General features: G+C 29.6%; 1 protein-coding gene across 1 annotated transcript; it reads left to right on the forward strand.

Moving 5' to 3' along the window:
* Positions 1-1,296: 1,296 nt before the first annotated feature.
* LOC107445086 (uncharacterized protein CG3556) lies at positions 1,297-23,561 on the forward strand. The gene is made up of 10 exons (XM_043054676.3): positions 1,297-1,437; positions 6,202-6,365; positions 7,650-7,830; positions 10,263-10,479; positions 12,086-12,330; positions 14,047-14,225; positions 16,683-16,875; positions 20,640-20,811; positions 22,311-22,450; positions 23,371-23,561. Exons 1-10 carry the CDS (start codon positions 1,383-1,385, stop codon positions 23,439-23,441), a joined length of 1,617 nt encoding a protein of 538 aa, XP_042910610.2. The 5' UTR covers positions 1,297-1,382; the 3' UTR covers positions 23,442-23,561.
* Positions 23,562-26,049: the final 2,488 nt, after the last annotated feature.

A 26,049-nucleotide genomic window follows, 5' to 3' on the forward strand; every position in this document is an offset into this window, starting at 1 on the left:
ATCTCAATAGGCTTTATGCCACCCGTGAGAATCAATCTCTAATTTTTCCAAATGACAATTCAGTGTTGATTTCATGTTGATCAAATGTTTCAGCATTGATTTGATATCAAAAATTACATTTTGATTCTTAAGAAACGTTAATATTAGCATTTATTAATGCTTCTCAATTATAAACGCAAACTAATAAGCGTTATCTGTTAATTTATTTTTATTAGTTTTAAAGATAAATTAATTTTATCATCGCAAAGCGATACATTTAAAATGAAATCAAGTGTTCCGGCATTGATTGTGTAACAAAAAAATAAACTTTGATTCCTAAGAAACGTTAATATCAATGCTTCTTAATTTTATAACACAAATTAGTAAGCTCTATTCATTAATTTGTTTCATCCGCTTCAAGGGCATTTTTATTTTATTATCGCAAAGGATTAAATTTAATATACAATTAAGCGTTTCCGAATTGATTGTACAGAAAAAAAAAAATTTTGATTCTGAAGAAAAATTTATTTATTGATGCTTTTAATTATATACGCAAATTAATAAAGTATTATCTCTTAATTTATTACATTACATCTAAGGTTAGTTTTATTAGATCAAAGGTATTCATTTAAATTGGAAATAAGTGTTTTAGCATTGATTGTATAGCGAAAAATAAATTTTGCCCCTTAACTAGCTTAAATACCGGCATTTATTAACGCTTCTTGTCTTTATAAAAGAAAAATAAGAAACGTTAATTATTAATTAATTTTATTAGCAAAAAGTGTTATTTTATTTCAGTAGCTCAAAGGGTTAAATTTGAAATAGCATTAACTACTCAAACATGGATTGTACAATGTTAATAGTATTAGCACCAGCGTTTAATAACGCTTCTTAATTTTATTAGCTCAAATTAACAAACGTTAATTCTTAATTTATTTTATTGGAGCAGAGGGTTAAATTAAAAACAGAATTAAGTGTTTGCTCCTAAATTGTACATAGAAAAAAAACATTTAATTCTTAGAAGCGTTAATATTTACAAACCGATAATTTTCATTCGATAATAAGAGACAATGAATTGATACAGGATATAATTCTCATTTTTAAGTACCGAACAAATAATAAACTTATGCTGTTCGGATTTCAATCTGAAGCATCAAAAATGTATCCTTTTTTACAGATTATAAAACAAATGAATTTTGATAAAAATAAAAAAAAACGAAGTATTTCCAAGTAATCTTATCTTTTCCAATAAGTAAATCTAGAAATGTTCTTATCATTCCTTAAAACTGGTCAAAAAATAAAATATAATTATGTTTATTATGATAAGACCCATAATATAAGACCGCTAGTGTTATTTTGAAACTAGATTCGGATGCTTCAATTTCTACAGAAATCATAAAAATATGTGGGGCTTCATTTCTAGTTTGTTATTTGCTACCCTTTGTCTTTACCAAGCATGTAAGTTGGTTTCAAAAATTTTATCCTTTCACTTTTATTTTATTTTAATATAGGTGTTTTTTAATAAAAATATTGTTATTTATACTTTATTTAATTCAATAGTTCACCTCTCTATATTAAAAAAAGCGTAATCTGCTTTGAGTGTTAAACTCGCTACATTTTGTCTTGGAGCGCAAAATCCATATGATTTAGAGACTTGAAATTAAGATGGTGTTAAGAAAAATGATACGAGTTCGATGAAATAAAAAACTTCCTATTCGATAATTGGTTTGAAAATCATTAAATATTAAACTTGTAGAAAAATATACCATGTATTTCAATCTACGGCGGTGGAAATGCAACCGTAAGAAGTTCAAAATTTATCCTGCTTGGATATGAACTTAAATCAAGTTTCTTACGAAATTTCAATTTGCTGAAAATAATAGCAAATATGAATATTCTTTTTTTGTAAATAAATGATTTTCTTTTCTTTATTTTTTCCCCTTTTTTTAAAACAAAAAAGGATAATTTGCAGATTTGTAAGCTCCACTTAATAGCGCAAGTAATAAATCAATTATAATTTCGTGTTCACTTTCCAATTAGCAAAATAACTCAAATCTCCATCCAAATGACTGGTCAATTGCCTATCAGTGTAAAGATGTCGAAAAGAAATGCATTTTTTTACATTTTTAGCTGTTTTTTCTTCCTTTGTAAAGGTCCTTTCTATATTCATGTTTTTTTCCCTCATTTTTTAGACTTTTTTTAATCATTTTTATGAATTTCGGAAAATATTTTTCATCTCAATATATTCTTGCATAAATTTTATTCTTTCTGAATTTGAATTTTTATTTTAAATGTCCTTAAAAATAGTTTTTCAAGTTATGAGCCGTTGCTTTTAAACGCGGTTATAAGTTCGAAGCTTCAAGGGACTGAGTTTTAAATAAATTTAAAATATTGACAAACGATGAAAAATTTTGGTGATCTTTAACATCCTAATTAGACGAAACATTAAAATGCAATAATGATTTTTAAAATTACATAAAAATAAACAAGCGACTTTTTAGTTTCAAATGAACTTTTCAAAATAGACAATTTCAAAAATATCAGTTCATACGAAATATTTTATTTCGAACAATAGACAATCTATTAATTTAAAGAAAATTAAAGAGAAAACATTTGATAACACAATGCAATTCTGATGCTTATCAATCTTTATCACACATTTGTTTACATTTTATTTTATTCGTTAAGTGCATACTTATTTTAATTACTACCTAACTTTTTTTATCTTTATAAATTCACGATGCGATTTGAAATATATATTTATATTTAAAAAAAAAATAATAATACAAGCTTCCATAACTTTTTGGTAATTAATGTTAATTTTAAGATAATTTTAATTTTAAGGTAACTTTTTATAGTGTTTCAAGGCTTTGTTTTGCTCTTTTTTAGGCTTTTCTCCCTTTAAAAAGTTTTTAGGTATAATAATCAATATCTCAATTTAAATATCAATATTTTTGACCGCTATTAACATGATTTATTTTCCTTTTATCGCTAATTAAAATTTTTCGTTAATAAATTTGAAACAGTTTCTGATTTTCTAGAGTGCTCAAATTTCAACTGATGTTCCATATGTGATGATAAAGTTAAAGCTGTTTTTTCTAAAAGGTGCCAACAAAATATAGCAGCAATTAAACTTCCGACATTGATCCGACATTAACAAACTAACAGACACAAAATTAAAAGGAATAAAATAAAGTAAACATTTTAAAAACTATGTTTTTCAAGTCTAAAAAAAAATTTTTTTTTTTTTTTTTGTCTAACTAAAGAGAAGAGCTTAACTGGCGAAAATTCCCTCCCACGTCTTTACGGACGGAAAAAAGAGCACAGGAAAAAAACACTTTCTTTGTTAAATATAAATTTTAATAACTGATTCAATTGGGCCGGTGACGCAAATGGAGCACCGGAGTCCCTTTTATGTATTCTTTTTTTTTTTGATCCTCAAACTAAAAGCAAAAATATATTTCAATATTTTTTAATTTTGAAAAACTCACTACTTATTATAAAAAAAATTCGGTTTAATTTTTTAATTATATTTTACTGAAATATAAAATCCTAAAAAAGTAATTTGTGAAGTAGTTTTTTTCATTCAGAATTAAAAATTTAGCAATGATTTATTTTGTGAATTAAAAATTTTTTAATAATGAACAACCATTTCTGTTATATCTTAATAACTGCGAAAGGAAATAACTACAAATTCGAAAGATTATTTCTCGGAAATGAGCCACATTTGGAAGATAAACGCAGAACAAGATCCCGATGTTTCAGGCTATATTTTTTATCTATGCATTATTAAAATGCAGAATATATAATGTTTTTAAATTTTTTTGACCTAAATTAATGCAAAAATAAAGAAAAAGTATCAAAAATATGTTTAACACGTTGAATGCCACGCTAATTTTACATGGCTTGCCCGTCTGGCCGAACGGTAAATAACTACAAACTAAATTGCAAATATTAGACAGATTTTACTAGTTTTTAAAAGGTTTAGCATGACATATCTGTTCGTTCGTTCGTTCCTTTGTTGTAGAGGAACTGGGCGTCTGAGGCCTTACAGCCCTTTTCCCATTCATCCTGAAATTAAACGTCCCGCAGTGGACTGATCGTTAAGACACGGTTCTCATCAGATCACCGAAGTCAAGCATCACTGGCTGCGGTCAGTGTGCGGGTGGGTGACCCACTTGGATCAGTCTGCGTAGGGACCGAGGGTGTGCGGTATTCGTCCTCGTTAAACTGTGCTACCGTAAAGTGCTCAACTTCGCGTGCAGGTCGTTGGGCTACCGAAGTGGGGGTGCCATCCCCTCTGCAGAGGATCAAAATTGTGATGGCATGTCTTCGGATCATCCTCCGGGATGTTTCCCAGACCGTCGCCAATAGCCCATTGTGCAGCTCCAGTGCGACGTAAATCAACAGCAACATCCTGAAATTAAACTAAGACACATACATGACAAAATTAAAGTTTGGGGAGCAAATGGAGTTCTTGAGAAAAGAAAAATGGCACTTTGCCATTATTAGGCAATAACAAAATTACAAGTAATAAAAATGTACATGAAAAAAGGTAAAATTAAAGTACAATGGGAAAATAAACACTAATGAATATTTACAGTATTTACAGTTTGAAAATACATACAGAAGGGGGGGGGGCGAGTTAAAGGATTGTGAAGATGTGTGTATATGTGTAAGTAAGTGTGGCTCTGTTAAAGTAGAGACCCGACCGTCCTGGTAATTACCACTTGCGCCGGGTAGCTCTCTACACTTAAGTAACAGGAATTAGCTTACCCCTGGTCAGACCCCGAGGGGTTCATAACATATCTTAAAAAGTAGTGAATTATATAAGCCTATGAATTGTTTAGAAATAGTGGTGGATAAAAATCTACTAAATTGAATTTATTAAACCAAGAATCACAATTAATAAACTAAAACTTGAAAATATTTATTTGCTGTCCGGAGCAAGTTGGCATCCCTGTGTATAAATAAAACTATTTTTGTGCGTTTTATATTGTATTAATTTCCTCAAACCATTTTAGTAACGATAATAATATTAAAAAAATTAAAACTTTACTCGAATTATGTGTTTGTAATATTCTTGGCTTCGCCGGTCACCGGTGACCCCCGTGGCGCTACGAACAAACTCAGTACCGGTCACCCCCATGGCATTCAACGTGTTAATAAAAATTCTACGTCAAGGGGTTAAGCCATGGTTGAAATCACATTGGTTTAAACCAAGCAGCATTGATCATACTTATATTAGGATCACTAAAGCAATAAATTGGTGAATCGATAAACAGCAACTATATTGTATTAAACCAAGAATCACAATTAATAAACTACCACTTGAAAATATTTATTCGCTGTCCGGAGCAAGTTGGCATCCCTGTGTATATAAATAAAACTATTTTTGTGCGTTTTATATTGTATTAATTTCCTCAAACCATTTTAGTAACGATGATAATATTAAAAAAATTAAAACTTTACTCGAATTATGTGTTTGTAATATTCTTGGCTTCGCCGGTCACCGGTGACCCTCGTGGCGCTACGAACAAACTCAGTACCGGTCACCCCCATGGCATTCAACGTGTTAATAAAAATTCTACGTCAAGGGGTTAAGCCATGGTTGAAATCACATTGGTTTAAACCAAGCAGCATTGATCATACTTATATTAGGATCACTAAAGCAATAAATTGGGGAATCGATAAACAGCAACTATATTGTATTAAACCAAGAATCACAATTAATAAACTACCACTTGAAAATATTTATTCGCTGTCCGGAGCAAGTTGGCATCCCTGTGTATATAAATAAAACTATTTTTGTGCGTTTTATATTGTATTAATTTCCTCAAACCATTTTAGTAACGATAATAATATTAAAAAAATTAAAACTTTACTCGAATTATGTGTTTGTAATATTCTTGGCTTCGCCGGTCACCGGTGACCCTCGTGGCGCTACGAACAAACTCAGTACCGGTCACCCCCATGGCATTCAACGTGTTAATAAAAATTCTGCGTCAAGGGGTTAAGCCATGGTTGAAATCATATTCGTTTAAACCAAGCAGCATTGATCATACTTTTATTAGGATCACTAAAACAATAAATTGGTGAATCGATAAATAACAACATGTGACAATTTAGAATACAATTTTTATGACACTTGATTTAAAATGTGTTTTGTATAAAAAAGGACATTATCATATTAATTTTGATATACTTCATTTATTTATACAGTGCCAATACAGTCTAAATGTGTGGATTTGAAAGATCTGAGTGGCAACATAACCGAAATTTACTCCGGTCCCAAAAATATCAAATACAACAAATGTTGGAACATTTTAAATCCTGAGAATAGCTCGTTGGAAATTGAGCTGAAGCACCTGGATTTTGAAAAAAGGGTATTTTTTTTTATAAAGAATTTATTTATTTCATCATGAATTTAAGAGAGCTCTAGCAATTTTTAATATTAATTTTAATTGTAATTGATTTTAATTGTAATCCATTTTAATTATAATTTAATTATAATTATAAATAATTTAAATAATTTAATTGCAATATTTAGAATTAATCTAATTAAATATGTTAATTAAATTTAATAATATAGTTTCATTAAATTTACAACAAAATTTATTTAATTTAATATTTTTAATTAATTTCAAGTTTAAAATTAGAATTTTGATAATTATAAGTAATTTTTAAAATTTTTATTAACAAAACTTTAATTATAAACAATTTTAAATAATTGTAATTATAATTCAATTATAATTATGAATAATTTTAATAATTTAATTGCAATATTTAAAATTAATCTAATTAAATATGTTAATTAAGTTTAATAATATAATTTCATTAAATTTAAAAAACAATTTATTTGATTTAATATTTTTAATTGATTTTAATAAGTTTAAAACTAGAATGTTGATAATTATAGGTAATTTCGAATATTTTATTAACAAAATTACGTTTCGTGGATTAAAAAAGAAAATTAGACAAACGTATCATGTATTATGTGAGATATCTCAAGTACTTTTCTAAGAAAAAATAAAAAATCGAGAAGAGTAACGAAAGTAATACTGCTAAAAAAATAATTTAGCTTTATAATTCAAATATATTGTCAACCATACAGAAATAAAATAAAACTAGTTTTAAAAGAAAAATTTAGTTAAGAATTTAGTAACAAAATAAAACAATTTAGTGCTTTAAAAGAGGAAAATTTCTTAAATAATTTCTATTATGTTAGGTTTTCAAGTGATAAGGGACATTCTATACTTCTACTTCCAAGAAATTATAGTTCCCACCTTCCCTTATCAGAGTAACGCCCCCTTTTCTTCCTTTATTGTCTTTTTTCCTCGGTCACTATGGCAACCGATTATGAAAGTGAATTTTGAAAGAAAATTTAAATAACAAACAGCTAAAAAAGTTTGCATAATAGCTGAAATTTTTATTCAACATTCTCCTTTTTTTATTCTACAAAAATAAAAAAATTTTTAAAATTAATACGCGCAAAATAAAAAAATCCTTTTCGTAAAATTAACAGCGAAGTATATTAATTTCCAGCTATTTATAAATGAAACCGATTTGCTAAAATTATAAAACTATTTTCACCTTTTCAGTTAACGCAGTTTTTTTTTTTAACTTTCATTTCATTATTTAGTTATTTGCTTGTTTGTTTGTTTATATAGTCTTGTGATTACGTTTGCCTAACCATCTTAGTCAACAAAACAGGAGAAAAAGTTAAATGGTGTGAAAACAGTCAGAAGAAAAAAATAGCTGTCTACTCTAAAGTCTCTATCAATTTCTATGCAGATTATGGCGAGCTTACTCCAAATAGTCGGAAGAATTTTGAAATACATTATAAAATTGGTAAGCGTGAAATATATATATATATATATATATATATATATATATATATATATATATATATATATATATATATATATATATATATATATATATATATATATATATATATATATATATATATATATAAAGTTTAAAAACATAGATAGAACATGGAAAAAAATATTAAGAAACTTTAAAACGTAAATAAACAACCACTGGAAAATTTAAAAAGGTAATGAATTTCAAATTTTTAAAAACTATGGTAGAGCAACAAGATCAATACCAATAGAATTTTTGTTTTCGATAATGTGAAAACTTTCCCATAAATCGAAGTCAGCACATGAAATTTACGAATGTTATGAAGGGAGAAGGAATCGAATCTATAATCTCCTGAACAGCATTACTTTACGATAAAAAAAACCGTAAAATATTTTAATACAAAAATTTTACTATTCGCCAATTTTTAAACGGTGTTTTTCGTAAAAATTAATTTTATAGCAAAGGATTACTCTTATAATTTGCATATGATCATGTGCTTCCTAATACTGATTCATACTATGGTTCAACTAGAACAGAAATAAAGTTAAGTTTAGCATGTAAAGCATGGTCAAATTGGAAACATAGTTAAATTTAGCACGTAAAGCATAGTCAAATTAGAAACATAGTTAAGTTTAGCACGTAAAGCATAGCCAAATTAGAAACATAGTTAAATTTAGCACGTAAAGCATAGTCAAATTAGAAACATAGTTAAATTTAGCACGTAAAGCATAGCCAAATTGGAAACATAGTTAAATTTAGCACTTAAAGCATAGTCAAATTAGAAACATAGTTAAATTTAGCACGTAAAGCATAGTCAAATTAGAAGCATAGTTATATTTAGCACGTAAAGCATAGTCAAATTAGAAACATAGTTAAGTTTAGCACGTAAAGCATAGCCAAATAGGAAACATAGTTAAATTTAGCACGCAAAGCATAGTCAAATTAGAAACATAGTTAAGTTTAGCACGTAAAGCATAGCCAAATAGGAAACATAGTTAAATTTAGCACGCAAAGCATAGTCAAATTAGAAACATAGTTAAGTTTAGCACGTAAAGCATAGCCAAATAGGAAACATAGTTAAATTTAGCACGTAAAGCATAGTCAAATTGGAAACATAGTTAAATTTAGCACGTAAAGCATAGTCAAATTAGAAACATAGTTAAATTTAGCACGTAAAGCATAGTCAAATTAGAAACATAGTTAAATTTAGCACGTAAAGCATAGTCAAATTGGAAACATAGTTAAATTTAGCATAGGTAAATTTACGTTCCAGCAAGTTTGAACCTTATTCTGGTCAAAGATACCGTTATGAAGATTTAACACTTCTGAGTGTACAGAGAGCAAAATTAAAAACGAAACATTCACTGTAACTTTTGATCTTATGATTGAATTTTTACGTACTGAAACTCATCCTTATGGTTCGAAAACCAAAAAGGTTGTATATTTAAAATTTCATTTATCAAAAACTGTTGGACTATTTGTATTTCACACAAATTATGCATCTATTAATATAAAATTACGTTACTAAAAATGATGATAAAGATTGCATAAATTGTACACCTTACAATTTAAGATTTATTCCACCATTGTTAAATAAAATAATAAAAAAGACTTTGAAAAAAAAGAAAAGAAAGTAATTATTAAAGATTATTTTAAAGTGGAATTATCATTAGGTGAACAATTTTTATAATTGTGTGCAAAATGTTTTCGATTCGCTTGAAAAGCTCTCAAAGTATGGAGAAAAAAATTAAAAATGTGAAAATGTTCTCAACTTTGACCGATCTTCTGAACAAACTATTGTGTACAAATTTCAATATCCGAATCCTAGCTATAACAAATGTTAATTTAGAAAAAAAAACACATGTTAATTTAGAGAAAGCATGATTTCGTAATTTAAAATATCATCAGCACTAATTAAATAGCATATTTGAGACCACCCCTTTTAATCATTGAGTTCTAGTACACGAATATCTGGGGACTAGATAAAATCAGTTATTAACATAAAATATCACCAGCAGTAATTAAATAGCATATTTGAGGTTGCCCCTTTAAATCATTGTGTCTTAGTACACGGATATCTGAGCACTAGATAAAAACTTATTCAGATATTAACTTAAAATATCGCCAGCCTTAATTGAATGACATATTTGAGGTTACCACTTTAAGTAATTGAGTCCTAGTAAGGGACAATCCGGGAAATAGATAAAAAACTTATTCAGATATTAACTTAAAATATCGCCAGCCTTAATTGATTGACATATTTGAGGTTACCACTTTAAGTCATTGAGTCCTAGTAAGGCACAATCCGGGAAATAGATAAAAACTTATTCAGTGTATTCCGTTTTATTTTTTTCCCTCGCACAGTACATATAACACTATATTTATACATACATGTGTTTATAAAATTATTACAGATAACAGTACGAAAGGAATTGAGGGTGTGAAAGATGCTTTGAAACAAACTGTTAATTGGTCGATAAGTAACTCTACTTCGTGGAAATGGATTGATCACATCCCGAAAGTTATCACAGCCCTTGCCCTATCAGAAGGCGCTAAATTTGACGGTAAAAATCGCGAAGAGCTGCTTATGGTGAAACAAAGGGAACTTCGAATTTCAATTGCTTTGCTGCGGTAAGTGAACTTATCTTTAAGACATTAAGAGCTCCCAGTCTCGTATATAATCTGTGGAGTAACTACCACTACGATTATTAAACATCAATTCACTAGTATATAAGACATGCTAACACGACTCCATCATGAGGATATCTTTTGATAGATGAAGGTTGACGTTGACGATAACTTCTTTTCCCACAAATCAAAAAGAAAATGTATAGTTTTTTTTTTTATCTAGTTAATCATAGGCCATTTGAATATAATTAATATAAATATAATGCTTAACTGTTTGATATTTTTAATAAATATATTTTTCATGATTTTTATCATTATTTTATTTTATTTTATTTTAATTCAAAATTAGTGAAAAATATTTTATATTTAGCATTTTAATGATGCATATACATCGTGAAACACTGGCGTCTTTTTGCGTCAAAGGTAAAATCTTCCAAAAATGGCTCCGATTCAAAGGAACAATTTTTTCAAATTTGCACTTATTCGCTAAGAGAAACAGTTATTCATCAATGAAATTACTTTAATTTACAAAATCAATTACTAATAAGTTTTTGAGTATGAATGAAAAAAATATTTTCAAACTACTTTTTTGGATTTTAAATTAGAATAGAAATATAGTTACGATAACCAAACAGATTTATTTAGTATATTTTATAGTTAGATTTTTTTAGTTCTTTATAATTAAAAAAATACTAAATAATATTATTGCTTGTAGTTAGAGAGTCAGAATATATATATATATATATATATATATATATATATATATATATATATATATATATATATATATATATATATATATATATATATATATATATATATATATATATATATATATATATATATATATAATAAGCATAATAACAAAAAATCGAGATATCACCTGAATGTACAGTCGCAAGCATAATCTCCTCATGTCTACAAATTTTTGATTGAAAATTTTTTTATCGCGTGGGCAACAAAAAGCTGAAACAAAAGCTTCAGCAATAACAGATTCTATCCAAAAGATTTTTTTCCCACATTTCTATTATACTTCTTCTAAATATATTATAATATACACAAGAAATATTATAATAGATTTATCAGTTTAAAACCTACATTTTCACTATACTCCTAATTATTTTTTTTAACTAAAACAAAACACCGACAATTCCATTTGTCCAGATGATAATACTTACGGCAAGAAATTGTTTTGGTCGATAATATAATCCAAAGTTCTCTATCCCCTAGCTAGTAGACCACAATTTTTTCAACATGAACTGTCTTATATTTCCTTTTACCGGGTTTACTACAAGAAAACTCTACTTGGATCAGCCAACTACTACTAGCTCTACTTGGATCATACAAGCCTCCTCTACATTGGGCTAATTTAGGGGCTCTAGCCAACTCCAAGAAGGTTCCAAAAATATTGTCTGTTTTTTATTGCTTAAGTTAGGATTATTTTTTTTTATTTGGCTACACTTCTTCGCAGAAACTAGGCCTTGATTAAATGACTCCAAAAAAGTTCCAAAAATTACGTCTGCTTTTTTTAATCTCTCTTGTTTGTTAAAATACTTTTTATCATTGCTTATGTTACCTGAATTTATATGATATATTTTCATTCTTGCAGTGATACTATTTCAAGTGAGCAGCTAAGCATCTTCATAAACTCCATTCTCTCTACCTGTCATAATCCTCGCAATTTTTACGGATATAATTTGGTGGAACTTCTAAAGGAACAAATAGCATCTGAGAATTTCACGCATCCGGTATCCTACTTGGCACTTTGCAACGCTAATGAAACATGGCCGGTAGAAGCATATGAAAATCTCTTAAAAATATACAAAAGCAAATCCAGATTGCCCATCAACAGAGGTAAAAGCTCTTAAACGAAACTCTTTTAGTAATTTACTTTCAAATGTAATATTATAACGTAAATTTATTAATACATATATATAATGTCGCAATTATTATACTTTTTAATAAAATAAATATTTCGATAATAACAAAGTGGTAAAGAATAAAAAACTAAAGCTCATAGAGATTTGGTTAAGAGATAACCAAAACAAAGTCTTGTTTGTATGAGCTTTAGGGTTATTTAGATGCAGAAGTGAGTGCAATATCGCTAAATCAAATTTATTACTTGCACACATAATTAAAAACATTAAACAAAACTATGAAACCCCTAGAAAAAACTGCAGATTCTGTTGTTAATTTTAAGACAAAGAAATCCTTCCTTCACCATAAAAAAATCACTCTTCCAACAAGGGCTATTCCAAAAGGATGATTTTCTGAAGTAAATGGATTAAATGATTTAAAAAAACACGTGGAGAAGACTCCGAAAATTCCCTGAAGTCTTTATGGCGTCATCAATTAAAACGAATCGAGATCGTCAAATTTTCCTTCTCGCATGATGTTCAATTGCGTTAAAGAAAATTTTGCAACCAATTCCTTTTCAGAATTCTTAGATAAAATGCACGACAGCATTTTGTAGGACACCAATGCAACAAGCAAATTTGTATGGCTTTTTCATATCTTCCTGGCTATAATACCCTAAGCCCGAGCCTAACATTTCTGCTGAGGAAAACATCGTTCTGAACTAAACTATAGAAACTATCAACGTAAAGTGTGATATAAACATCATATAAAACATAATATGTCTATTTATTTTAAATAACGCTATTTTCTTTATAATTGTTAACCATTAAATAACATTTCATGACATATATATATCGAAGAGCCATTACTTTATGACCACCCTCCATCTATAACAATGGGCCCGCTCAGGTTTTCATGGTTTCTCGCCCACGAACAATGTTTTCATGGGGCACAACAGGACCCATAATTCTCATAGAACAATCCCTGACGTCTGAAAGCTACTTGAACATAGTTGCAGACCAGGTTCACCCATTCATGGCAGCAGTTTTTCCTGCGGGGGATGGTATTTACCAACAGGATAATGCACCATGTCATAAGGGTCGAATCGTCGAGGAACATTCCAGTGACGCTCAAGTCATGTCTTGGCGACCAAATTCACCTGACCTTAATCCAATAGAGCATTTGTGGTCCTACTTGGAAAACCAAATTCGTGCTGCCACGCCACCCCCTCGCAGTGTGAGGGAATTGCAGGACCAGTTGGTGAGCGCTTGGTACCAGATACCTCAGACTGCCTATCAGCACCTTGTGGAATCAATGCCACTGTTTTGAGGGCTAAAGGTGGTCCTGCATGTTATTAGCAGGGTGGTCACAATGTAATGGCTCTTCGGTATGTATATATATATATATATATATATATATATATATATATATATATATATATATATATATATATATATATATATATATATATATATATATATATATATATTTATTTATATATATAAAGGTTGGGTGGAACTCGACCAGCTGTAGAATATTTATTATCCATGTTCTTCTCCTTGCTACCAGCTATCCTGACAGCTCAACACCCTCTAAATGCTTTCAAAACTGCGCAAATAGAGTACAGCTAACGAAGTATTTTATATGCTGGATTAGTTACATCAAAGCAGCAAATAAGTCTTGCAAATTCCATACATTATTTTTTTCCTTCAGATTACCAAGCATTTGCCGTGATGGCTCTTTCTTGCGAACTTCGACTAGGTGGTAGCGATTCAATTCCAAACGGAATAGAGCTTTCAAGAGCTTATAAAGAAACCGTTCTTAAGTTGATGAGTCTACAAAGTGAACGTGGTAGTTTTGGAAATGTCCAGAGAACAGCTATTATGACTCAGGTTTGTGTATTGTTTTGTAAAAATGTGAATTTCCGTCACAACTTCTTCAGAAAATCGTGAACTTATTTTGATACGCTTAATTTTCTTTTTTGTGGTCAATACAAGGTTCTTGCTCGACCTCAAACACTATTTAAGCCAATATTTTATAATTTATTTTCAGAAATTTTAACTGTATTAAAGTTCATTAATAACTAAAGTTGACAGGATTAAAATCGTTTAATTTAAATCAGGAGATGTCAATAATCGTGTGATTTTAATTAAGTCTTGATTTAAAAAAACTTGATTTTTTTTTAAGCGAAACATTGATTTGTTTCAAGTAGTCTTTTTTTTAAAAAATCATTGATGTTAGTCAAAATTATTTGACATAAATCACAAATATACTTTTAAGAGCATAAGATAACTTAATTATCAGTAATATTCTTTCAAAGTAGGATTTTTATCATTTTGAATGCTTTATCAAGAGAAAAATGTAACTAAATTGCTATTTGGTGTTTAAAGAAGAAGTTTTTTTTTTAAATATTAAGCATGAATAAAAGTAACATGAAACTTTAAAATATAATTTTCTTTTAGCTTCATGTAAAATAAATTACTATTTGGCCAACGCTAGTGAAATAACTTGATTATAAAGTTGTGGAAAACATTAGTGGAAGCTCTTTAAAAGGAAGTCTGTTAAGAACGAATCACTACAATATCATAACATGCCACAACCAATCTTCGCAGTCTAATGGAATCAAATTTTTGTAGGGTTTCTGTTAAAAATAGTTAACAACTTTGCTTTTTTTCTTCTTTTTTTAAAAAAAATTTTTAAAACTTATAAATAAGTTTCATTGTGTGTCACTACGAATAAAAGAAACAAAGCTACTGGTGTTAATCCTTAAAGAGTGAAAGTGAAAAAAATTATGAAGCAGGGAGTTTACAGGAAGCCAAATGAAAATGTATTCGAATTAAAAATAAATACGGAGTATCCAATATCGTTCAATGTCTATGATTGTCTCTCATTCAATTAGATAAATATATCTTGTAAGAAAAGTGTTTAATATTTTAAAATGAATTTTGCAGCAAAGAAAATGCGATATTTAAAGTTACAAAATATTTTATATATTTTCAACCACACAAAATTTTTAATTTTAAATTTTGCAAATCAAACAAATATGCTAATTTTTCAAATCCTTTTGTAAATTTAAAATAAAAACTGTAGCTTGTGTTAAATTAAAAAGACAAAAATGTAAATTCGTTAAAAATAAAATATAAATGCTGTAATCTATTAGTTTTTATTGGACTAAAAATTTATCTTCGTTTTAAAAAAATCTGGTGCCTTCGTGAAATCAAATGTTCTCAAAACAGATATAATTTTAATAGACTGCTAGTTCTTTATTTCAATATTACCCATTTAGTTTTATGTTTACTTAGATGTTATGTTAAGTTCTTTCAAAACTTTTTTTTATTTCATGACCTAAATTATTATATTCGTCTATTAATGTTGGTGTTAATGTTAACAAATTCAAGAGAATGCTTCACTGGTGAGCTTGTACAAAAATGACAATGATTTTAATTTATTACTTGCAAAAATTACACAAATTAATTTTAACCATTTCAGTGCGAAGCATTAGTTATAATATTGTTTTTACGTAATGATTAGCATTTTTTAAAATTTTTACCTGATATTTGGTTGGTAATTTGGTACTTGCAACTCGAGATGAAGGGAAGTGATTTTGACTAACTATGTGATTTAAATTAAATTTAATTGGATACCTGTAAGTGACGTCAAGCGTGTGTGTTGAACCCGATTGGCTTCTGAAACGACAAATGCCATTATTTACATTCGATGACGTTATTTGCAGTTATCTAATGGGATACCTGCAAGTGACGTAGTGTGGGTATATCGATCCAGATTGGTTGTTGAAACGTGGCATTTGTTCACATAAGCAAGTGTTCTTTCCATTCTATTACGAGTAAGCCAAGCCCATCAATTCTTTTTAGTGATACATTCTATAATCCTTGAGAAAGATTATTTCATGAAGATTCCGTTTCTTTCACTATATAATTCTGACTGATCACAAAGACAGGCATGAAGCTATGTAGAGCATAAACAAATTAATTATGGTAGATAAAACAAAAATATATCACGGTTAAAATAAAATAATAGAACAAAAAATGAAACTGAAAAAGAATTATATTTTAACAAATTTGATGTTAGAAACGGGGTTGTATTTAATTACCTTCACGTTAATTAATATTCTAACGCATGTGGAGTAACTTAGCTCAATTTTCACACGCCATTTCACTTATTAACGATCAGCTGGAGCTGACGTCATGAGTCACATGTGTGGGTATCATCTCCGATCTTCTTTCTGAATTTCTTTTTTTTTAATTATAATTTTGCCAATTATGTTAAAAACTAAAGTTTGAACAGTTATATAAACTTAAAACTAAATTAAAAACTTTCGAATGTTCCAGGCGTTATTATCAAGCGTCGCCATCAATGGTTTCGATGATGGCTGGGATCACATGAAAGCTTTTCGATTTCTCTTAAAATCCATGAAAGTTCCACCAACTGACGTTCTGTCGACATACTTGATCCTTCCACTGCTGAACGACAAAACCCTGGGCGACATTGCTTTCACCAATTGCTCAGCATCAAGAGACCAAGGTAAGCAATTTTACCCTCGCATAGCCTTCACCCAACATTTAAACTACAATTATTTTGCAACATCTTTTTTTGAATGTGTATTTCATGTTGAAAGGTAGTTGAAAATCTTATCCAAAACATAGATTGCTGACATCGCTAGAAATTTGATACCTTAGAAAACAGTATGTATAATTTAGAAAACAATACGTTGGAAATAGTTACAGTTCAGAAAACAATATATTTGAAATATTTATAGTTTGATTTTGTTGTTGTAATTCATTTACGCTGCAAAAGAATTGCACAATGGGCTATTGGCGACGGTCTGGGAAACATCCCTGAGGATGATCCGAAGACATCGCAATTTTTATCCTCGGCAGAGGGGATGGCATCTTTGCTTTGGTAGCCCGACAACCTGTCCGCAAAGTCGAGCACTTTACGGTAGAACAGTTTAATGAGGGCCGACACCGCACACCCTAAGTCCCTATGCAGGCTGATCGAAGTGGTCACCCACCCCCTTACTGATCGCAACCAGTGATGCTTGACTTCTACTGGGAACCGTGTCCTTACGATCAGTCCACTGCGGTACAGTTATAGTTTAGAAAACAATATTTTGGAAAAAGTTATAGTTTAAAAAACAATATGTTCAAAACATGTATTATAATTTAGAGAACAATATGTTTAAAACAGGTATTATAATTTAGAAAATAATGTATTGGAATTCTTTATAGTTTGGAAAATAATATGTTGGAAATAGTTATAGCTTAGAAAACAGTACATTGGAAATACTTATAGTTTTAAAAACAATACGTTGTAAATAGTTACAGTTTAGAAAACAATATATTGGAAATAGTTATAGTTTAGAAAAAAACATGTTAGAAATAGTTATAAAGTTATATCGCATCCGGCCCGAGAAGCCTTCTTTTGTGGCCCACGAACTAAAAAATATTAGTTGTAATTTTTTTGCGGAAAATTTTCGTAAAAAATCTTTTATGTGTTTAAAATACTTTTCTCGTTAATAAAAACCTAATTTCTTCGTGTCTGTGAAATTTAACATACCAACGATGCAAAAAAATTTACTTCTCAGGTTTTGCATCCAAGAAAATTGTTATTCAAATACAAAAATAATCGTGCATGTTGCGCTTTTTTATTTAATTTTTTTTTATATTTTGTGAATATAATTTAACATGTGTGTATCGGAAATTTTCTCGAAGAAATTCTTAGATTTAACTTCTTGGAACCACTTTATTTGGACGAAAATATTTACACACACATTTGTAAGTTTTAAATTTAAAATGCAAATATCTATTCTCTGGTAATTGCAGCAGATAAGCCTCAATTTTGACATTGAACATTTTTTGTGCTTCGATGTAAGTTTCAATACCAACCTTTTCAAAGTTTTATATCTTAACAATTAGATATCTGTTGCACATTAATTGTTTAATACATAGGTTCACATTAAAGTTATTGTAGCCCGATTTTTTTTAATATGCAATTAAATATTTTTAAAAATCTGCTTCTTACTTTAATTTGTAATTCAATTCTTTTGTTTTGTACAACTTGGTAAAATTCTGACAGTAATATTCAATGCGCCTTCAAACATAAAAGAGTCCTACATAAAATTTTGATAAGGTTGCGGCCCACCATTTGATTTGTGTTTTTAATTGTGGCCCCCGGCCTCATGTTAGTTGGAAACCCCTGTTATAGAAACTGTTGTGTTATATCTATCCGAATTAAATGTATAAAAACTATGAAAATTGAGTGTCTATTTCAAGTGAATACCGAATCTAGCATTCACACAAAACTTGAAAAATGTTATTATATAAGAACTTCATTAACTCCAATAAATGATAAGACATACACCACGCTAAGATGCTTTTACTCTATTCAAGAATTTTTTTTTCCGCCAATCTTGGCTTAAATTTGGAAACAGTCAGGTTATCGATGCTTTTTATTACAATCGAGCAGTTAGAGTAATAATTGGATTTTGTCTCGCACGATGCCGAACAGATGTAAATTGTTATGAAAATATATCTATTTATTTAATTATATAAAAAAGATAATTAATTTCTAATAAGAGGATGCACATAAATATGATAAGTGTATGAAATAATTTAATTTCTCTCTGCTTCAGTTTTGTTAAACCTTGTTCGACTTTATATCAATATTCTCATTGTGTGGTGCGTATGTTCGATTAACAAACTAATATTATTTTAAGATATATTGGGTTCTTTTTGGTTAACAGAGCACAAGGATATCATACTTTTTTTATTGTTGTTTAATTTTTAAGTGCTTAAAGAATTTGAAAAAATAAGTAGGCGGATGTCTATATTTTTTGGCTACTCTTTGCTTGCATCCGGCTAGCCGAAAACTACCAAATATTGTATACATGCATCCAAAGATAATACATTTTGCTTCATATTGAGTAGTAAAAATAACTTCCCTGACGATTTTGTGTCTTTGTGTGTAATTATAAACTTTAGTGTTGCAAAATAGCAAAAATGGTGGAGATTACGTTACACCAATATAAAAGAACATTGTTAATATTTCATTACACCAGGATCTATCCATGTTCCTGGAACATCACTTTGGTGTAAAGTAATTGTCCCAAATTTTAGTGTTAAGATTATATTTTATTTTATAACCGTTCTTGAACAGCCAGCCTAATTTTTTGGGTATACGACTACTAATGTTAAGCTCCGTAACCATGCGCTTTTGAACCCAATCCAGAAGACAAAGGAGCTTCTGGATCTGAGCACAATTTGCCTTTTTGATAGAACCAACCCGAATTTTGCATTCCATGGAGTAGAAAACCATGAAAGTCTCCCATGGTTAGCCTGACTGCAAGAGGACTCTAACCCATGATCCACCTACCACTGAGGAGATTTTGCGTCAACACTGTGGTTAGTACTAGCCGGATGCGGAATTCGCATTTACCAGTCGATGCTGGGGTTTTTTTTTTAATTTTTTATAACCGTCTTTGAGCAGCCGATCCAGTTTTATGGGTTTACGATTACCAATGTTCAACTCCGTAACCTTGTAATTTTGAGCCCAATCCAAATGACAAGGGAACTTTTTCATCGAGTATTGGGAGAAATTTGCCATCGTGAAGGACTTTCTGATGGAACTAGCCCGCATTTGCGTTAGAGGGAGAGGAAGACCACGAGAACCTCCCACGGTTAGACTGACGGCAAAGGGGACTCTAACTCATGATCCGTCTACCACTGAGGATACTTCATGTCAGCACTGTGGTCGGTGCAAGACGGATGCGGAATTCGTATCGACTGGGGTTTGAACCCAGTTCGCCTCATTGGAAGGTGAACACGCTATCCCATGAGCCATTGCGGCTCCGATGCTGGGGTTTGTCGTTATTGTAGAAATCGAAGGTTATATTGGTTTTTTACTCCATGCGGAACAAATGTTGATTTTTTTTCACTTGAAATTCTCCGCCAAGATTGATTGTGTCTCACGTTTTTCTTTATCATCAGGATTGGTTTCATATTTACAAGGTGCGGAGTTTAGTATAAAAAGCCTAAACCACTACCTATATCAGGAGATAAAAATAACGGTTAAAATAATCCATGACTTGCACGTACATCCATTTCTTGTTTGGGAGCAATTTCTAAACCATGATTAAAAAGCATCACTAGAAGTTCCTTCCTAGTTAAAATCGAAAAATTAGCCCAAAAATTATTCAGTGCATTTCAAAAATTAAATCTTAACTTCAATTTTACATGATATTCAAATTATATTAAAGATCACGTTAAATTTTCTATTACATTATACAGATGATCTTGTGGCGGAGGTACATGATTACTTGGGACCGAAGATTCAAGTCCAGTACTCATTGTTTATAGGAGGCAACAAAGATGTGATTCACACAATAATACTCAAAGTACCAAAATACTTCACAGCGTTTGATGTGATGAAGTTTGCTGCACTCAAAGACAAAAAATACAAGTACGAATTTTTTTGTGTTTATAAGTAATTCAGTTTTCAGCATAGCATTTTAGTCCCCGTTCTGTACTATACAATTTTTTATTCATTTTAATTTTAATTTACTTTAATTTTAATTTAATTTAATTTAATTTAATTTAATTTAATTTAATTTAATTTAATTTAATTTAATTTAATTTAATTTAATTTAATTTAATTTAATTTAATTTAATTTAATTTAATTTTTTTTATATTTATTTTATTTTATTATCTATATATTTATTTATGTATTATATTATCTATTTACTTTTCTATCTATTTATTCATGCATTTATTAATCCATAGTAGGTTAAAGAAAGACTTGTCTATATCAGCTTCTCAGCAACTCATGTAGCAAACCTACCGAAATCCTATGCCAATGGCTTAAATTATCAAACTATAAAAAGGTTTTTTTATTCTTAGTAAATCCTTCCCGCTACAGTTGGTTGTAGGCCAGGGGGGGCATGGAATTGAAGGCTCCGGAATTGCTTTACCAACGTCATGTTTCAGACAACGGTATACTTTTACTTCCCTAGCTGGTTGATAGCCATCGATCTGTAGCTGACTGGACATCAATCCGCCACAGGGAATTGAACCTGAGTTCCTCACTATGACAGTTCATTGCCATAACTACAGAACCATCGTGACTCAATTAGTTTTTAGGCTTACTAAAATTTAATGGATAACTCAGAGAAAGAAAAAGATAAGATGATAGATATCTCACCTACACCACACCGAGGATAGATCACAACACGGAGGATCGCGAAAAATTCCAGATATCACGGCGGTTGATAAAAGTAACCAAATTCAAGTATGTTTTAGTTTTTAAATTTATACCACAAAACAAAATCTCTCTGCCGAATTCACAGTAGTTGACAACCCTGCATTGGACTTCGAATAAATAATTCTTTTGTTTATTGTACCAGAAATCATCGTCATCATTGGCACGACAACTTGGGATGGAGTTTAGCCTTCTCCAGAATAGATTATGGGTAGCAAACGATTGGAAGTTTAACTATTATTTTGTAAAATACCTTTCTTAAAAAGTAAAGGGCTGCTTAAAGAACAGATTGAATAATATATGAGATCTTGCCACTTCTTTACAAAAGAAAAAGAACTTTTTAGTTTGTTTCTATTCAGAACTATTTAGAAATAAATAATAGGTAGAAAACGATTGAAAGTTTGACTATTATGCTGTAAAATACCATAAGAAGTAACGGGCTTCTTAAAGAACAGATGTAATAGCATGTGAGATCCAATATGCATCACGATGTCGTAGAATAAATAACTACATTGTAATCAAACATATTGTAATTTGTTTTCTGATAAAAGGTGCAGACAATATTCAAACAATCAAAAATACTAATACATTTATTTTCCATAATTTTTCAACTAAGGCAATTAAATATTTTTTATTAAAAATCGTCTGTCTCCTAAACTATTCAGTGCATTAAAAATAATTCCATTCGTTTATTTCCTTTTAGATTTAAATACGAAACAGTATCTGGAGAATTGGATATTTATGAAATGGCCGACATTCAAAATAATCCGGAGGATGGAAAGTTTTGGTTATTTTATAAGAAAAAAGCAGCAGCAGGAAATGCTTTTGAGCAAGAGGAAGAAGGTAATAATACCGAATTGCTACAAATACTTGTTCACATGCATCCGATGTTAATTCAATTACCCAGATTAACCGATTTATGACCAGTATCTTTTTAAAAGGCCGGATTATTTTTCTAGAATTAAAATATTGAATACTATGGCATAATCTAGTAAGCGTTGTGAAATGGTATTAGCTATTCATAAATGTTTGGTTAAGCTTCGTCTATGTTTTAACCACCTGCATCCGCTTGCACCGATCACAGTGCTGATGTAAAATATCCTCAGTAAAGTCTCCTTGACTAAAGGCTATCCGTGGGAGGGTTTCGTAGTTTTCCTCTCCATGTAACGCAAATGCGGGTTAGTTCCATCAAAATGTTCTCCACGTAGCCAAATTTCTCCTAATACTTGATCCAAAAGTTCCCTTGTCTTCTGGATCAAGCTTACATGGCTATGGAGTTGAACATTAGTAGTCGTAAGCTCAAAAAATTGGGCCAAATGTTCGACGACGGTTATAAAATAAAATAAAATCAGCTTATGAGCACACAATATTTTTCATGGTGAGCAGATCATTTAAAACAATGAAAGGTTTAATATTGTGCTGCTATCAACGAAAAATTTTAAGCAATTGGTAGCAGAATGAATTTAGGTTCAAAAGTAAAGCTCGCTTTTCCTCTGCAGCTAGAACATTGACTTTCTGTCTTTCTCTATTTAATTATGAAATTGAAATTTTTTTTCCATAAAATTGATAAATGCACCATCAAAAAAATTTCTGATGGTGAGAAAATTCTGCCAGAAAAAAATTTATTGAAATCTTTTTCTACTTTACAGTTATTCAATTATCATAATAAATGGATTGGAGAAAAAATTTATTTAATACGCAAAATTAACATTTATTACAATTGATTTCTTGGAATTAAATTAATATTATCGTTTTTTTTTCAGGGCCAGAAAAAATAATTCTATCTGAAGGTGATCACATTGCCATGTGGTACAAGAGATATTCCATGAACTAATATTGATGAATATATGTAACGTTTTGTCGATATAATCGAAGAAAATATCTGTTATCTGTTCCAAGAAAGTATCACTTTCAACAATGTGATCAGTGCTTTAAATAAATATTTTTTCCCACATTGAATTGAATATTACTTTGGTAAAAGCAAAATACAACGTTAAAGGGGGTCATTTTAAAATGGAAATATCACCATGGATTTCTTGTTGTTCTTGTAAGCCATTAAGGCACTGGGGGTGAGATTGTTCTTTTTTTCCAGAGGCGCCATCTATGGTGACCATACATGGCAACGTTACTTTTAAAAAGTAACAAGTAAAAGTACAAGTATTTTTAAAAAAAGTAACGAATAAAAAGTAAAAAGTTCTTATTTCAAAAAGGAACGAGTAAAAAGTACAAGTAAAAGTACAAGCACTAAACAAAAAAAGTAATGATTTAAAAGTACATTTCTAGGAAATCGAAAATTCAAAGTAACCTAAAATTTTACTGAATAATATTCTTACGTTCTTTAATGTTTTTGCAAAATTGTTGTTATTTACTTAATTATTTTTAATTTTGAAAGCTATGGACATTAATTTATTTTTAAATTCGGAAGAAAATTATAATATAATTTTATAATATAATCGTATAATATAATTTTAAAATCAAATATAATTTTAATATCAAACTTTTTATGGATTTGCACGAAAAAGAAATTCTATCTATTGATTTTAATGTTTAGTTTATTATTTTTATTTATTTAAATTACCTTTGATTTGAAATTGTTTTACTCTATAGAAACGCGTTTTAAAACACGGTGTTTCATATAGCTTTGTGATCTTGAGCTAGTAAAAAATAATTGCATGTGCAGTATAAGTTGAAACAGAACAGTCTACAATTTCATTTGTAACAATGGCTAATGCTGAAGTCATGCGAGAAAATCATTTTCCGAACATTACTGCCTAAGGGAATAATTAAAATTTGTAAACGAATTTTAGTATCAGCGGCTAAATTAGTACCTTCGAGTTTTCAAGAGTTAAAATAGTAATTATAATAGTTTTCAATAGCACAAATAGTTCTGAAGTTCTTAGAGATTTGACTGGGCTTTGTTTGACAAGGTCGGGCATAAACATAATTTTAGTAAAAAATGTACTAGGTAAAAATGTATTTAGTAAAAAATTTATTAAGACAAAAATGTATTATTGGTGAGTTCAAAAATAAAATTGAAAAACGTAATAACAAAATCCAACATTTTTTATTTAAAATGTATGGAATAAATGCATAAAACTCGAAAATGACTGAAAATAACTTGCTAATTAATATTTTTATTCATTTTACGAAATAATTGCATTTCGAAAGTGGTGTCACTGAGTCTGCTGCGAGAATTTCTTAGAACGTGCTTAGCCACGCTGAATAAGCACTCCACGGGAGCACTAGAAGCAGTGGCGTAGCGAGGGGGGAGCTAGGGGGGCATCATGCCCCGGGCGCTACACACAAAGGGGCGCCAAATGATCAGCAAAACAAAAAAAAATGTTGAATAATTTTTATTATAATTTATTTCTGGAAAATATATTTTAAATTTAGTGCCGGTGAAATATAATAAATGTTAATTCGTAAATAAAAAATAACACTAATCCAACTGTAATAATATATTCATAATAGAAATGACACGTCTTTTCCACTGGGCTGACTCGACCTGTGTCTGTCAGCACTTCCTTATGGCATCTACGCTGTGTGGTTACATATATTATCTCCAAATATTTGCAGTGTACAAAGTACAAACATCAGTGTACAAAGTGTTTGTACAGTGTACAAAGTACAAACATTCTTTCTTTCAGAACACTATTTATTTTTGTTTCTATAAACGCAATGTAGCTTACGCTTCTTATTTTAAAACGATAACAATAGCACTCTAATGTACTTATATGTACAGTCACGGAAAAAAGTATCCCGAAAATAACAACTAAAAGATTGTCTATTTTTTAATATAGATACTTCTCAGACACACAACAAATACAGCGTTTTGCTGTTTCTAGGAAAGGACACAAACGCCGTATTTGTTGTGTACCTGAGAATTATCTGTTTCAAAAAATAAATGATTCTTTATTTGTTACTTTCCGGATACTTATTTCCGTGACTGTACATATCCGTGACACTTACGACAGGTTGTGGAATTCCGTTACAAGTTAGGTAAGTACCCGAAATATTAACGTTTAAGTTACTTTGTGCCTGTATTTTTCAGTTTTGCGTCATTGTCATCGCGCTCTGCTTAGAGTAAAAATGAAATGTTATTAAATGTTTTAAGTTTAATGTTAGCATAAATTATAGTGTATATTTCACTGTGTTGCTACCTTTCAAGTTCAAGGCATTCTTGGTTAGTAATAAAACAAATAAGATTACTTACTACATCTACTCAACGATTCTATTATTCAGTGAATAGGGTATGAAAAAATTTGAAATGATCAACTTTGATGACATTATTGATAAATTTGCTTCATCAAAAGCGGAAAATTTATACATAGTAATTAGTTTTATTAATGTATTATAATCATATTATTAAATATATGTATCTCCTTAGATAATAAATATTTACTTTTTTATTGTTTTAAAACTGCCTGTTTTTAAAATATTTC

Source organism: Parasteatoda tepidariorum, chromosome 7, assembly GCF_982258835.1.
Source record: "Parasteatoda tepidariorum strain Cologne lab strain chromosome 7, Ptep-v5.0, whole genome shotgun sequence".
Classification (NCBI taxonomy): domain Eukaryota; kingdom Metazoa; phylum Arthropoda; class Arachnida; order Araneae; family Theridiidae; genus Parasteatoda; species Parasteatoda tepidariorum.

Coding starts and splice junctions, on each gene's coding strand:
- LOC107445086 (XM_043054676.3), top strand. CDS start 1,383: ATGTGGGGCTTCATTTCTAGTTTGTTATTTGCTACCCTTTGTCTTTAC. Junction 12,331..14,046: donor CAGATTGCCCATCAACAGAG/GTAAAAGCTCTT, acceptor TTTTTCCTTCAG/ATTACCAAGCATTTGCCGTG. Junction 22,451..23,370: donor TTTTGAGCAAGAGGAAGAAG/GTAATAATACCG, acceptor TTTTTTTTTCAG/GGCCAGAAAAAATAATTCTA.